Raw genomic sequence first — 17,172 nt, 5'->3', positions numbered from 1 at the left:
TCACTGACAAGTGCTGGGGAAGCTACAGGGATCATCAGAGACAAGCAGAGGGAATATTCCAAGTGCTGAGTACACTCCAAACTCTGGAGATGCTGGTGCTTTCAGGTGTTTACAGCTTAACTAGAGGAACTGTATGATGTTTACACTTCAAGTGTACTGCCCAGCACATTTGCGGCCTGTGGCTGAGTGTTTGTTGGAATTGTTGATTATGTTTTCTTCCCGTCTAGTGTGCTCATTATGTTTAAAACCTTGAAAAGAAATCTAATGCACTCGGCCGACTGTTACTCAAAGAGACTTGAGAGCATGACACATTCACATATGAATAATAAGCTATCTTTCAGGATGCCGCCAACAGGAATATGTGTGTGTGTGTGTGTGTGTGTGCGCGTGTCTGTTAATACTATATAAACACTTATTTTGCGTTTTTACAAAATACGGACAGCATGATTGATTGGTTTCCAAAACTCTTCCATTTAAAACTGAAATGGAAAAAGAGCAACAACATACATGCCAGTTCACCAGCCAAAGATGGTCCGCTCAGCTCCCTCAGAGTCAGTGCGTACGCTCTGGTGTGTCCTCGCTCGGGGAAACAGAGGATACGCTGCAAATAGCAATCACACCCTTGTCCTACATTTCAGTCTTTCGGTGCTCCTGCTGTCTGCTGCCACGAGCACATGCTCCTAATCTTCCCCTTTGAAGCACCGTCTCCTCAGATGCAAATAGACGGTTTGGAGTGAGCTGAGGCTTTAAGCTCCTTCGTTGCATTTATTTCATCTCCAAATTCGTTGCATTCCCCTGCCTCCTTCCACACATTTTCTCAATCCTTTCTTCCCTCCGTCACTTTCTTTTCTCTCTTTCTCTATCTCTCTTGCTCTCTCGCAGAGACCGCCAGTTCTGCCACTGTCCCTAAGAGGATCCTGGTCTTGCCTTTACAAGCGGATTTCAGGGGGGAAAAAACAGCAATCTCTTCATAGGAGCAAGGACATTCCTGTACCCTGCAATGAAGGGCCAAATGTTTTGGCAAAGCAGGCTTCAACTGCCAGCACGTTGATTCCATTTCACAGTGTTTAGTATGGCCTAGTTTGGTAAGTTCAGGTCTGCTGACTAAATTAACTTGCCAAACAGTTTTCTGTTTGTCTTTTTGGGCAATGAAAATCATGCTAGCATTTGTTTGCAAGTCAAAGTTAAGGACAAATGAACCTTTGCTGTCATCAACTGTGGTTTACTCTGAAATTTCATATTTCTGCTGCCTCCCCCCCCCACCCCCAGTGAATGGAAGTCAGTGGTAGAGCTAGCCTTAGTCACACTAGAGAGCTCCCCCACCCCCACCCAACCCCCGCACCTGCAGAGCCGCCCGCGCTCCAGCACCTGCTGCACGTGGGGGCCGGACAGGCGCGGGGCCAGGGAAGGCCGAGGCGGGGAATGAAAGAGGCGTGTGTGCGCGTGTGGAGTGCGCTTCTTAAAGGGCCCGGCTGTAACCGAGGAAACCGAGGAGCACCTGCGCTTTCGGCACTGAGGGTCTTTGATGCCGCTGATCACAGCGTGCCTCAGTGTCTCCACGCTCAATGCTCTCTGTGTGCACGTTGAGTCCTGCCCAACTTCCGAGTTCCGGTCCACAGCTACTTTTTTGTTGCACTGACATATATAGATCCAGGCAGTATATTATCACGACTCAAAGTAGAAGCAGGCATCTGTCCATTAAACACAATCTTGACACAGTGTTATACATAAATACTATGCCTTATAGCTGACTCCATCATTATACTCAAGATGCTTTTTTAAAAGTTGACTTTTACAGTATCTTAGTATCTGATTTTAATACTGAAAAACGGACTTGACGATAGTAAAGGAGATGGCAAGAGTAGAGTGGGAGAGGAGAGAAGAGCTATAAAAAGCCTGCACAGCAGCGAGCGGGGCGTGGAAGCATGCACAGATGTTCCCACACTCCGCTCACAGTAGCGCAGGTGACATCTAATTGGCAGAAAAACTATAGAGGTGAGGATGCTGACAGTGGGCGGGCGCGGGCACACACACAGACACACACACACACACACACACACACACAATCACTGCCACCCCCCTCCACCCCACCGCATGGTGACCTCAATCTGAATTGCACACTACCGCCCAGCTAACCTAAACCTAACCAAACGGGGACACCTGCCTCCACCCAAACCTGAATGGGTATCACAGTACCTCCATCCTCCATGGGATTATGGGCACACTCTTCAAGGAACCCTACCCCCATCTTTACTTGTATGAGTACATGGGTACCCCAACATGCATGGGATTATGGGTATTCTCCTAAAGCAGCTTCAGGAATCCTACCCACTCTCCATTCTGCACATTCACACTTGCCACAGACTGATGCCTCTGCTCCATTTATTCAGAATAAAATATGTATGAGCTCCATTCAATGAGCTTATGTTGGCAGAACAAATATCTACAATAGATTCAGCACTGACAGTAAGCTGCGCACCCATTGAACTATTGCCATAAGGCACACACACACACACATACACGCACGCACGCACGCACGCACGCACACTCTCCCACTTTCTCTCTCTGTCTCTGTCTCTCTCTCTCTATCTGTCTGTCTGTCTGTCTCTCTGTGTGTCTCTCTCTCTCTCTCTCCTCTTTCTTTGCAGTCTGTAAACAGATCGGCACTTCCAACAGAGTCTCAGTTTGGTGCTGTGGCACTGGTTATAGGATGATTATAATATTATTCTGATAATTATCCTAATGATCTAAACAGAAGAATGCACTCAATAAGTAAACTGACTGAATGAGCTGTGAGCCTCAAATGGACAATTCTGAAAACTGTTCACACTGGGCATGCAGTAATCTGCTAAGTGAGCTCAATGATAAAAGAAATAATGCTTTTATAAGTCAGGTGAAATGTGCTTTTTTTAATTCTTTTGTTATTCAAATACATTAGGGACAGCAGCTTGGTGACACTGCCTCCACAGTGTTCATCTTTCCAGTCCTATTAGGCACAGTTTATTTTTGGAGTTCAGCAATGCAAGCATTAAAAATATCTTGGTGTTAAAATTTGGAACGCACACAAAGTCCCACACGCAATGACTTCACTTTTTTTTAAAGCAACTCACTGCCAAGATAAAAAAAGCTTTTATTATTACTAAGTACGTGCTTGTGGTCACGACAACAACTCCTAGACATAATATGTATGATGATAACGACATATGAATATAATAATGAACAATATAATATGCCATTAGCTCAGGAAAATAACTGAAGCTTTTGGTCATACACTTCACTGTCCTCCACTACACCATAGAAGAAGACGATGGAGTGGCAGAATAACTCCTCATGCTGTGCATTAGGGTATGCTGATGGAATCTGTCACCAGCCAATGGGGAGGACAGGGACAAGAAAATACCAGTACACAAAACGTGTATGAAATATTAAAAGTGAAGACCTTGCCACCTTTCCTCAATTTAGCACAACATTTAGCATATTCAAGAACAGTGCTTCTTTTGGGGGAAGGCGGGGGGGTGAGATTTGGGGGTAGGTAGAGCATGTGGTCAGGAGGCAGCCCAAGGAGGCGGGATGCCTTTTTTAAGAAAACACGTTTTTGGAATCGCGAGGGGGCGAGAATTGGATGGCGTTCTGCGTGACGGCACACGGAGGCGGGTCTATTTCTGCCGCCCCGCCGCGGTCTCTGCGCGAGCTCGCCCGCGCGGCACATTCCCGCCGCTCGTTATTACCCCCGGAAGACGGCCGAACGCACCGCGGGCCCGGGCCATCACTCAAAGGCTGAGGAGACAGCGCTATGCCGCGCGGATGCGACGCCCCTACGGCAGACGCGAACGAACGCCGCAACAACGACAGCCTTTCTCGCCAAAAAAAAACAACAAAACGATGGGAAAAATACCCGGCATCCCCTCCTCCTCTGCATTACCGACTCCGATTCCTTTCGCTGTGACACAGATGCTGATGAAATTACCTCCCCAACCCCCCCACCCCCCCCACACACCCATTCGCTGCAGACGGCCAGGAGGGGCGGTCGTCGGTTGAGCCAGCTTCTCAAAAGATGGCTCCCGGCCACACATTCTCTGATCTGATTCAGACAGGGTTGCCATGATTACGGGCTGTCCCCCTAATGGCGAGTTAAGCTGAATGATTTCTTGATTTATTATAATTATTCCATCTATTCCACTCGCTAACTTCAAAAAGTGCTGAGTTGTTGCTTTTAACCGCCTTCCTGCCAACCGATATTTCTTTCTCTTCGTGCCAGTCTCTATTTCACATGCTGAATATGAATTGAATTGGATGTCCCTGTCACAGTTTCAGATTCTGTATACTTATTTTACAAACTGAACATTTGAACTTGGCTATTATTTTCTATGTGTAGCCAATTTAAAGAAAGATGTCAAGCCAGCAAATAATTTGTACTAGGATTGTTTCTCCTCTGGTCCAACCATTAAAAAATGGAATAGTATCATTGTGATTATATAGCAGTCACACCATTACGCAAGTGTCAGTGATGGATATAAATGGGAAGTTCTGCCAGCCCTGTGCCTATAACCTGCATACAGCACAGAAAGCTCAGAAGTATGAAAGAATATAGCTAACATATTCACTATCAAGCACTTTCCCAAGATAAGGTGTGTAGAGACGTTTCTAAGAAATGTGCTTAAAAATCATAGCATGTATTGAATGTCATTTTATCAATACACTTGTCCTTGCTATGTGATGCAACCTTTTCACAAAGAAGAAAAGAAGAAAGGAACCAACAAGTATAATGTTTTCTCAACAATATGTTGCAAGAGATATCAATGTCTTCTTTTGATAAGACAAGAAGTTAGGCAAGAGTACTCAACATATATTGAGGCTAGTGGACATATAAAAAAATAATGCGTAAATACACTCAAAAAGCAAACTTGTTAAACTCCTTCTGAGGAGTGTGGCATTGGCAGTCTCCATACTGTAGGCCATAGCCTTCTCATTCATCCGATTTGAAAGCACTGAAGCATTAGAACAACGATTCAGCGCTTTAAACTTACATCATCTAAACTTGAGACAACTGACGCTCTCACGAAAGAGTGGGGACCTACCCCTGCAGCAGAACTGTACATGCTGGAAGTCATACAGTATAGGCTGTACTGGCCATACTGGAGGACCAACAGCGAATTAAGTGACATCATGTTGGTGTGCTCAGGTATGCATTTGGTCACATGCTACAATTTAAAAGCCCCTTGGCAGCACTTACTCTTTCCCTGTTTAACTGTTAGTCTGCATGGCTGCTGTATGTCCTAACAGTAATGTCTGCTCAATTACCTCAAGAAGGCAGCTATTAAGCAATATGCTGAACCATAATTAGCTTTTTGGATGACAAACACCCCATTAATTTCCATATAAACCACACTGTCTAAGACAGAAGAATAAGAAAATGCCCCCAAAAGAAGAAAATGCCCCATATAGTACAGCTGTAAATATTGATTTGGAAAGAAATAATTCAGCACAGAAAAATGAATCTTCGGGCCGGCCGTTTATCTCCTGCGCGTCAGCGATCTCCAGCTGGGGCATAAAATATTTCAGACCGCGTCCATTTTGCAGACAATAACAGGCCGATGGGCCAGTGCCCCGCCATCAAACGGCTCATTATATATAGCGCCTCAGATAGCAGAGAAACAGCGCTGATAACCTTCCGTAATCCTTCCCACCAAGCGCTGATTGAGATCCAGAAGGTCATCTCTGGTGACAATGACTGATGCGCCACAAAGTGCTCAACGTGGACGAATCCGCGGCGAAGCACTTGATGTGTCACGCTGCAAAATGGAAACTCCAGACAGCAGTCAATGAGCCATTCAATTTTTTTATTTTTAATTCCTCTTTTCCAATATACTGCATACATAATCACCTTAGGGATGCCTGACTTGCTTACACATGTAGTCTTTTATTTTGTCCCTTTAACTCTCATTTACTCAATCATCTATGCTGGCATACTGCATATTTTGTAAATCACAAAGTAGTTTGTAAATCATTTTATCAAATAACAGTAAACACTCACATTTCACCCACCCAGCAATTCACATGTAATGCATAAACATAAGTAGTTAGGTAATGAAATAAATCATGGTATTTTGATGAAGGGGTACTGCTAGTTCGGGACCAGAGTCTTTGCCAAAGTATGAGTCCTGTAGCAACCCTGAGCAAGGCCCTTAACCTGAATTACTTCAGGAGACATCAAGCTTTAAACCTCTTGAGCAACATACCAAAATATGCTTAAACACTCCTCAGCACAGACAAGCTCCACCTGTTCACATTCAATATGCAGAATCCAAAATTCAACCCCAGTTGTCAACCCCTTCCACATACACCCCTAGAATCAATTCATAATTTCTGAATAAAACAAATGACACACCCATATATCATTGAATTTTTGATGTGATTACTGCTTCAATATTAAGCAGAGCAAATCAATCTGTCAGTGTTATTAGCCTGCCAATCTGTTTATGTTACAGTAGATGTAAAAATGCATTTGAAAGCTTTCGCAATAAAACAGGAAACTGAAAGCAATATTTCAGTATAACTGATACAAATTGACCTGGATTTAACAAAAGGCATATCCTCCATGTGACACTTGCAGTAACCTAGTACAGCTCACAGATAGGAGAAGCAAGGCCGAGATCATTTTCTCTCCGGTTGCTGAGAATGCTTTTGACAGTGAGAAGTCCATCCCTCTTCACCACCCACTCACACTGTGGTTTTGATGAGACGTTCATCACCTTTTTCAAGACCTCTATCAATTCCCCAGCGCTTATGCAATGTCAAAAGGAATAACCTCCCAACTACACATGTTCTTTAGAGGGACTGTGAAGAGCTATTTTTTATGGACATCTCTCTTTCCAATTTCTATAGAACCCTCGGCTGTGGAAAGCAGTTCAAAAATGAGAAACCTCCAACAAGCAGTAGAACACCTACAGTGTGCTACCGTTTGTGCTGATATGTTTTGATGATGTACCAGGTAATGTTATCGCCATACAACCACTTTAAACAAAAATGTGTCATTAGGAAACTGGCTCACCACGAAACGTAAACGGTCTCAAACTGAAAAATCACATCTTTCACTCAAAAAAAAAAAGTTCCACCCCCTCCACCATTTCTACTTCCACCATCTTTCAACATTTTTCCCTTTGCAGTTTAAAAACAGTTTGGTAAAAAATTTGCGCATGTATGTTTCATGTGTCAGATATTTTTGTCCAAATTTTGTCGATATCGATATTGTGATGATATTGTGGGGATGACTATTGGTACTTTCACAAAATTACACAATGAGATTTTTGATAAATAATCATCAGTAATGCCTATGTAATAACTAAAGGGTAAAGGCAAATAATAGAACAGCTAGAACAGTCAGGTAAGTTCAGAAAATTACATCACTTTACTGTAATGCTGCCTTTAAAACCAGGAAAAGGCAACACTTATGCCATATCACGATGTTATGATATACAAAATCCCAGACGATATGTAGTCTCATATCACAATATCGACATAATATCGATATATTGCCCAGCCCTAGTGCACAGAACTGGTTGCAACCAGATTGTATTTGGCACATAAAATGCATCTCCATAATGTCTTTAGCAGCTCTAAATGGCAGCCACACACAACCATTGCAACTAGTTTATAACGTCTGACCAATTATAAAGCATGCAATTATAAACATAATTGCTCAAGGGTCCCCAGTTTCAATTAAAAGGGTTGCACTATTTTCAAATGTGTATTCTAATTACAATTTTTATGATTAATTATAAAGCGTTTCTTAAAACAGTATACATGTCACATCAGACCAACATTAAGTAAATTTATGATTTATAAAGAGACTGGATCATTTAAAGAACATAATAGCAAACCCTCACAACAATCCAACAGTTTTAAAGTTCCAAACTAAGCCGAGGCTGAAAGGCTAGGATTTTAATGACTGGTGTCGAAAAACACAGAATTAAAAAATATAATTAATTTCCCCAAGGTTTCGCTGATGCATTTCTGTATGTACTAAAATGCATTGCTTAATTATGCCTTGGAATGTGGTATGATTGGAATCTTTCTCGCTGAGCAATGCAAAGGTTCTTAGCTCAAACCCAACCTCAGATCTGAAAGCACTCAGAACAAATTGCAAGGGAAACACCACTTGGCTTACAGAAACCATCCAAAAAACAGAAATGATCTATCTTTAATACATACATATCTTGATGTGTTTAATTTTCAAGCAGATATGTTTGTTTTTTAAATGAGTATTTATACATTTTGTCAATTCAATTATTTTTTTTTTTCTCCTTCTAAAATATCTTTTTTCATTTTAATATACATTTTCAGAAACCAATAAGAGACAAACAACATCCAGGAGCAGAACCACTTAAAGGAAAGTAAATGCATATCACCAGTCTCTTCACCAGCTTGATTACATCCTAAAGGGCAGGTAGCAGTGCTTTTACCAAGGTTAAAACTCAGAGATCTGTATGTTGCTCCAGCACTTGATTCTCAAGGAAAGATAAAGTAAGACCGCATACACCCTTCCCCTCGACAGCAGCCCAAACCACCTTGGCAGAACTCTCCAGTCCGCCAGATTGTATCAGTGCAAACCGTTAACACTCAGAACCAGAGAATGAAGCTCTGCGGGTTCAATAAAGACAATGAGCTGATGACTCAGGAGGCTCTCTGCCTGACAGGAACAAAGATCTACAGAAACAGCAGCTCTCCTGACCCAAGTACACCTGATGAATGGCTCTGCCCAGATTCAATTCATTTTACTCCGCTAGAGTACATTCGCTCATTGTTGTACTCAGAGTTGAATTGTCATCAATGAATATTTTCCTGAGTGAGTTTATGCTCGAGAAGAATATAGAACATAACTAGTTCTAAGTCAATAATTGAATTTCAGTACAGTAAATATACTTAGTTGTAAAAAAAAAAAAAAAAACCTATTAGCTTTGAAGCTTAAGTAGAGCTAAAATGAGGCATAAAGATAAATTAGCAGTTGCTGCAGATACACCACCCATACACAGCCTCTTATCTCCCCTCGGCTGCCAGGCACCTGCTGTATCTAAAGGTTCTGTTATTTTATTTTTATAGGTTATTATTTACTTTTACTTTTTTGTATATGGAACTATTGGTTATAATAAGTTCTCTTAAGAGTTTGCTCTTTCCTGATGCTATGGCTGGCTCTTAATCCTAAAAGGATTAGCGATAACCAGAAGTCATGAATAAATCTGTTTCGCAAAACTCGAGGGAATATTTCCCTTTTCTTCGTTCCTCTTCATTTGATTCCTAGATTTTGTCGTCAGGATATGGTCGGCAATGCGGGGGCTCGGACCCCTGGTATTAGACCTCCGTGGAGAGTTCCAGAAAGCTGAACTGAGCCAGAGAGAACAGGCCTAATCTCTATGCCCTCTTGGGGCCAGAGCAAATGTAATAATCGTAACGTTTCCTTCGCATTCCTCTGTGTGACTTTAACAGCCCCACCTTTCCTATTTGAACAACACTGGAAGCAAACACTGGTTTGATCATCCCAGATTCACTTCCGTATCTAATATTAAACGCAAAGTCACGTGACAGTTGGTTGGGCCACCGTGTGTGGACAGCATGGGCTGTTTTGCACCATGGCATAATCTACAGTGGCAGGAGCACAACCCTAATCTTTCACGAGAAAGCCAGACAACACACTTGTTGAAGGAGCTGTAAGACAACGCATCTCTTATAAATATCTCACAAATGCTTGATTAGCTGCAGATCCGGTGACTGGCCATGGAGTATGTCACGGTCATGTGATAAAATCAGTTTCCATGCTCCTCAGACCATTGGGTGACTACTCATGCACTGCGGATGGGGCATTTATTGCTGATATTACGGGTCCAACAATGCGTAATAACTGAGTTTGAAGGTGTGAGTAAGGATCAGTTTCCTGTTCACTGCTATTGTTGCTTTAGTCGTGGTTGAGGCAACATTCATATTTAGCACACGAAGCCCTCTTACAGAGCTGCACTAACGCCTGATGGTGCTCAGACAAACAAAAGCTGATATCAGTGTTAGCCACCCCAGGCTGTAGGGCACCAGGCTGATAAACTGGCCTGTCAACACTCTGGCCTGCCCGTGATAAGCCAGCCAATGACAGCGCATGCTCCACCACCAGAGGACCCACGGCCCCGTCCCTTCCTAACCCCCCCAACCAACCCCCCCCCCCCCCCCCCCCCCCAAAAAAAGCAGGCTGAGATAATATTTTAGGAATAGTTTCAGTTCCAAAGATGCCAGGACCCGGCGCTGTAACCCTACGGCTGCCTGTTGTGGAAATTGCCTCTTGTTTTGTTTATCAAACAGGCGGCGCAGATGTGCACTGTGCCTAGTCGGCATTATTACAATTTTAAATTACGCTCATGCATCCATAATCACATTTTATTTTTCCTTTGTGTGGAGGAGGCCAGTGATTCAAGCATTTTTAGCATGCTGCTTTCATGCGTGAGTTAGATGCATCATAGAAACACTTCAAATTTTAAAAAGCTGAGAGAATAACAGCGTATGTGCATATGAAATTGAGCCTGCACAGCCGTGGCTGTCTGACCCTCACTCACCGTTGACGGTGAGGTGCACCCAGCTGCCGTTCTGGAAGGTGTCGGCCTGCTGCTCCAGCATCAGGACCTTGCACTCGTACCAGCCCTGGTCCTCATAGCGCAAGCGTTCGATCCGCAGCGAGGCCTTCCCGTACAGGCTGGCTCTGCCTGGAGAGCGGGGGAGAGAGGGGGAGAGAGAGAGTGTCAGAGATAAAAGCCGGAATGAGATGACCTATCATAACACTGGTCATGACGATATTGGATTGGGGTGGGGGAAAAAGAGGAGGAATCACACAATCAGTAGTAGGACATCTGTCCATCACATGTTCAGCTTTCATTGCAAACAGTCAAAATCATGATCCATGACTTTTTAAATATGTATTGCAATGCATAATTTTGATTTTGAAAGGATGGGTGAAACATGAAACAATCTGAACATACTGTGGATAACTTTCAGTAGATTTAGGACTAGCTAATTCCATGGGCGGATTTTAGTGAGGACTGTCTGGGAGTCAGATAAAATGGACTGGGCTAGACTATGGGCCAAGCATGCCGCACATTACCAACAGGGCCACAAAATTATGCATTGCCACATGTTTGTGGGGTATTTACAAAGAATGGTTATGTAAATGAATACAACCGCAGCAAGTTCATTTAATGCACTGCCTGTATTTAAGACGCATCTTGCGCATTGCAAGAAGACAGTAAGGCAATGGAAAGCAAAAGAAAATGTTAAGTTCTCATGTGTGGAGCTGGACATATTGGTTGATGAAATGCAGTCATGCAGTGTCGTTGCAGCAAGAAGAAGGCTGCATGGGAGTAAATTGCATACAGTAAATAGGTGAGAGTCGCCGTTAATGTAACGCTTGATGAATGTAACACGGTCAATAACTTAATGTACAATGCAGCTACCGTAGCCATTTCAGGTTTGTACATGCGCAATTCAGTCCTCTACTGCCTACCAAAGGAATGAAGCAATATGATAACCTTCGCTGGAAATATTTACAAAAAAATGTTTTTGAGCAAGCTAAATAAAAAAAACTTCCAGAAGTAATTTCCAAGTATTTTTATTTCACATCATTAAAAAAAGATACCTGTCCTTGAAAAGGTGGTTTTCATGGTATGGTTTTTGGAGTGCATTCTAGCTGGAATTGGATGCTAGGGGACCAAAAAACATCATGTTCCTGTCTGTATAAATTTAACACCTGTTACAGTTATGCCACCTCTGAGTTGCTATAACAACACACTTTTTTGCTGCTGTATGTTTACAGAATGCCACCTAAACACAAAAAGAGGGTCGGTACCTAGGGAGGTCATGAAGAGGGCTTCAGATTTGGGGATTACGGACACTAGATTGAGCTGAAAAACAAGGACATGCAGTGTCTTTTTGGGAGACCTTTTAAATAGTGTTTAATATTAAATAAATTGATTTTACTCATCAACGTGTTTGGCGAGTTCAGTTTTATGTTAAATGTTCTCAACCAATTTGCTTGCTGCATTGACATAGCCTCACCTTCTGGATTCTGTGATTAACTGAAAAGAAACAGCCACCTGGTCACAGGCATTTATAACAAAGCACACACCAGATTGGTCTGTATGTTTGCGTTGTGAAAGCTTACCTGGATGTTAAGAGACAAACAAAAGCAGCTTCCCTCATCGATTTTGACAATACCACAGCTTTGGTGAGTTACGAAGTTGCTTGTGCGTCAGCCTTAACACAATCTTTGTTCATGAATAAAGCCCCAAGCTTCATAACCTGATGATGTGGGTGGTCACACATTACCATAAAACATGTGTTTCCTTGATTAACATTATGCACAGTATGTTCAGAAAAAACCTGCACACGCACATTATAGGGCATTTTTATTTACTGTTACAATTATTATGCACATCAGTTACGATCATACCAACTAGGTGGTAATATCAGTTTTAATATTGGTTTTAATTGTATGCGACTTGATTAAGTTATGAATGGCTGAAACGGCTAATGACTACTGGCACGTCAAAGCTGTTTTAAATAAAATTTCATAGTGCTAGGCTACATATTTACTGAGTGAATGAGCAAAATCCAAAACCTGTAACATGTATGGCGACTCTCCCCTACTCTACACACTGACGATGTCTCCTAAGCACGGCAACTGCCGCAATGCCAATCTTGTGCTGGAAAGAAGTTGCTTTTATGCTTTTCCCAGGCATTAAAAAACAAACACAATTACTTTTGCCGCAACAGCCACCAGCCACGATACATCAGCTGTAGCAGGCCATATGCATACATTTCCATTCTCCCCTCCCACGTTTTTGCAGTCTCACATCAGAATGCCTTAAAATATATATGCATTAACCAAAACACGGAAAACGGGATTCTGCTTTTCTCTCATTTCACTTGCGCAAACCTCAAGTGCACAATTTGAACAATATTTTAATTTTAATTGACTGTAGTTAAAAATGATAAAGACAGTACTGGCACAAATTATGGATGAACTGCCTTTATAAACAGAGTTTGATGATTAATGCAATATTTTGCAACAATCTCTCTTTTTGGCACAATAGATGAAATACATAACAAACGTAATATCAACATAAAACAAAAATGTAAAAATAATTATCATTTGAGTTAAAGACGTAATACTCATTACAAATTCCTATAGGTATTAGTTCATACTAGCATTATTGAGCAGTGTAATGCATCTTAATAATACCAAATATTACGAAATCCAGCAGCACCACACCAAATGATAATATATTCAGTACAGTCTAGCCCCCTTTTCCATTTTGCACTGTAGGCCTACAGTCCTCACCTCTGATCATGAAAATGCTAACATTTACTAGCCACGCCCAGTGCACCCATATGCCACGCCCAGTGCACCCGCATGCCACACCCAGTGCACCTGCATGCCACGCCCAGTGCACCCGTATGCCACGCCCAGTGCACCCATGCGCCAGGCCATTCAGTGTGCCCATGCGCCGTGCAACACTGATTATGAAAAATAGTCCAATATATTTCTTTCTCTCTCACACACACACACACATTTATTTATTTCACCACACCACAGAACAGAAAAGAAAACAATCAATAATAATTTATAGTAATAAGTCAATTTACAAAGAATAATTGGTACATCAATGGCATTTGATCTCTAAGTCAAGCTGGAACGGAAAACTGACAGTGGAGTGTGTGCGTGTGTCAGTGTTTGTGTGCTTGTGCGGTTTTGTGTGGGAGTGTATGCTGACTTTACATGCTAAATTTATGCTTTCTCGAGACACGTCTGGCTCTTGTTTTTGCCACCATATGCATTCTGTACTCAGCATAAATATGCATAATGGAAAATGTTCAAAATGGCTCACATTGCAACTGCACAGTATGTCTGAGGACAAATTACAAACAATCGTATCACTCTTTATCTCGAGCCAAGCCATGCCAGACTACCAATGAAAAAGAGCTTTGAACACTGGAAGTTGATATATGGTTGAACTGCCTCCAAGTTTTTCCACACTGTCTTTTAAAACAAATTACTCAAGCAACCTCGTAGCAGAAAGAGGAGATGTGCCTGATATTAGAGTGAGAGGGAGTGTACTGCAGCAAATCTCTGCATTCATAGGGAATATATAGATGAACTAAACTCATACTTCTCCTAAACAAGAAATGTACATTTTAGACAAGTAACGTTTTATTAACATATATTTTTTACATATATTCCATATATATATATATATAGAGAGAGAGAGAGAGAGAGAGAAAGTTGCTACATTGGTTCTAACATTTGTGCGTGAAACATTTTAAAATGTGCTTGATAATGTCTCAGTAGAGGACCTGTGGTGTTCTTAACAGTACATTCAATAATATTCATTAACGCAAATTAAAGGTAAACAAAATATGAAACGGTCATAATGTATATTAAAACAATAGGCTTTTTAATGAGTACTTAGCAAGTAAACAGATTTTTTTAGGGCTGAATAACTGCCTTATTCTGAGGCATAAAATGAAAATCCTTATTTTATGTTCAAGTTTTCTCCCTCCACAGTGGGTCTCAGTTTACTAAGCAGCTTATAAGACCGACTCTAATCCTAAAAGACTGAAGTTTCTCAAGCAAGTGAAAGTGGGTGAAAGTTTGTAAAACAAATGTTAGCACTGGTGTCATCCAAATGTTTTGCATTAAACTACAAGCCAGAGGTCCTTTGGAATGAGGAGGTTTACAGCATGAAAACTTATTAGGCTACATTGCTTACTTCCTTGGCAGTCACCCTCAAACAGCATCATACCTTAAAGAGCATGTGTGAATATTATGCCTTCATATGGCTGTTTTATTAGTTGAGTACTCAATTCAGTTTGAGTCCACTGACCTCAGGTAGTATAGACATAGCTCCTTAAACAGCACAGCACACTGTTATCTACTCAAGACCTAAATACACAAAGCTAACTTATGGTACCAAAACCATAACGCACACATACGTACAGGAAGACACAGACATAGAGAAAGTAGGGATACTCCATTGGGTTTAGTTACAGCAGAAATCCTTGAGCAGGCTGAGAGACTTGCTGATCATCCAGTCATCATTACAAAGCAGCATGGTGGTTATGAAGAAAGGTATAAGGATCCTACCAAATCCTTCAATTTAGACAGCAACCCTCCACCGGCTGCTAAGCTTATGCAGATGTACTGCGGGCGGCGTGCGCCAATACAATCTCACAATTTCCTCATTTCCAGAGTGCAAAGTGAGTCTCAGGATGAATTATTTCACAGGTTCGGGTTGGAAAATCTCAGTCCCGTTCTTAATGAGCTCTGAGATGACTGCACTGATAACACATTCAGAGCTGCTCGGGCTCGGTCCAACACTGGGAGGAGAGGAAGAAATAATGTTTTATAATTTTTTTAGAAGGCTGAAAATCGATATCGCAGGAGGGCAAACAGGCTTGTCTGAAAGTAGCGGGAGCAGATCTGTAAAAGTCTATAAAAGCTATTTTTGCAGCAATGATAAAACAATGGGGAGGGGGGTGGGGTGTCTTTAAAGGATGACTGCAGATTTTTCTGTAATGTACTTCCTCCCTAGGGAATAATAATATGACCGGGCATCACATCTACACTGCGGACCATCTGGGGCTTGATGGTTCAGCCGTGCTCCATCTTGCTAGAGTTCTCTCCACTGTCTACAGTGAGACTGGAGCCGTAGAAAAGAGTGGTTCACTTCAGACTTCAGCAGGAACACTTCATTTGCAAGGACTGAAACTCTCTGGGCCTTCTGGCTCCTTCCCGTGGATGAAAGTTCTGACATCACAGGGCTGTGGTTAAAAAGCCCCTAAGTGTTGGCCTTATTGCACATTGGTAAATGAATGTCCAAGACAAATCCATCCATCCATCCGTTATCTATACCCGCTTATTCCTGGTCAGGGTCGCAGGGGGTGCTGGAGCCCATCCCAGCGTGCACTGGGCAAGAGGCAGGAATACCCCCTGGACAGGTCCAAGACAAGATGTGGCCGTTCATTCCTGAACATGCAATAAGGTCTGCACTACTCGACAGATCCCAGAAAGATAAAACCAACAGCCTTTGAACGAATGGGGTTCTGCTAATGGGTTTTTACACTTTCCTTGATTGTATGGCAGTTAACAGTTAAGTTGTGCTCAGCTATTTTTTGCTTTTAGCTGGGTGTCTTTATCAGTGGTAACTCATCCCATCAATAATTTAAAGTAATTCATAAAAGTAGTTCATAATAATTATAAGTAATAAATACGTAAATCAATTACTGAATCAAGATTCAAATTGACTGTAAGTAAATGTAGTATTGGGTGGCCCTGCTGTCTATCCCAAGGATCAGGGGTAGACCGGGATCTGTTTTTAGACAAGTGAGCCCAAATTGTATTTTTCAATAGTTTTAGCAATAAAAATCCCCAATATTAAAAAATTTTCTCCATGAAATCTGATATTTTTTCTTGGACAGCACAGAACTCACTTTTTAACCTCAAAACAGACACACTCACAATTACCAGTGTCACGCCTCATAGTGTAAGTATGGAACACACTTGCTGAATGCATTTTGCTTTCAAAATATAAACCTGTGAAGACATATAAAGATATTAATAGCTTGTGTCACAAGAACATAATGACTGTGTTATAATTGAATTGTAAAATCAAGACGTAGATCAAATGAGCATGCCAACTGTAATACATAAGCATCTCTAAACTCCCAAACTCATTTAAACTCTTTTAAAGAACTGTCCCATTAGAAATGCATGACCTGCTTATTGCAAATAATCTAACGAGCTTCACGCATTCCTTTGACTTTATTAAACAGTGTTAACTCGACTACACTGAATCTTATTGTGGGCACATATTTTCATCTCAGTAATGAACTTGCAGCTCTCCTCTGTTTTTCAGTAATTAAACAGTAAAATTCCAGTGACCTGGTAAATCATCATTAGGTCTAGTATTACGCTCTACAGACTAATGCAGATCATGCTAAAAAATAAGCTGCCCATTAATGCTGGTAATTTAAGATTTTGTGTCTTTTCATTCTCAATAAGGGACAGACTGCTTAGGGTTTGAAATACTAATGGGTAGGGATGTATCCAAATCCGAATACTGTATTCGGGAAAGCACGAATAAT

The 17,172-nt window shown here is 41.7% G+C and overlaps 1 protein-coding gene across 8 annotated transcripts in view; it reads right to left on the bottom strand.

Annotated features, from left to right (window-relative positions):
* The window catches only part of igsf9ba (immunoglobulin superfamily, member 9Ba), a 103,682-nt gene that overhangs the window by 50,789 nt on the left and 35,721 nt on the right, over nucleotides 1-17,172 (bottom strand). For all 8 annotated transcript variants that reach the window (XM_035385447.1, XM_035385449.1, XM_035385448.1 and 5 more), the window contains exon 3: nucleotides 10,593-10,739. In XM_035385447.1, the coding sequence (XP_035241338.1) occupies nucleotides 10,593-10,739 (147 nt within the window). The remainder of the gene's footprint in view (nucleotides 1-10,592; nucleotides 10,740-17,172) is intronic.

Source organism: Anguilla anguilla, chromosome 12 (assembly GCF_013347855.1).
Source record: "Anguilla anguilla isolate fAngAng1 chromosome 12, fAngAng1.pri, whole genome shotgun sequence".
Lineage (NCBI taxonomy): Eukaryota > Metazoa > Chordata > Actinopteri > Anguilliformes > Anguillidae > Anguilla > Anguilla anguilla.
This window is presented reverse-complemented; position numbering and strand designations above follow the sequence as displayed.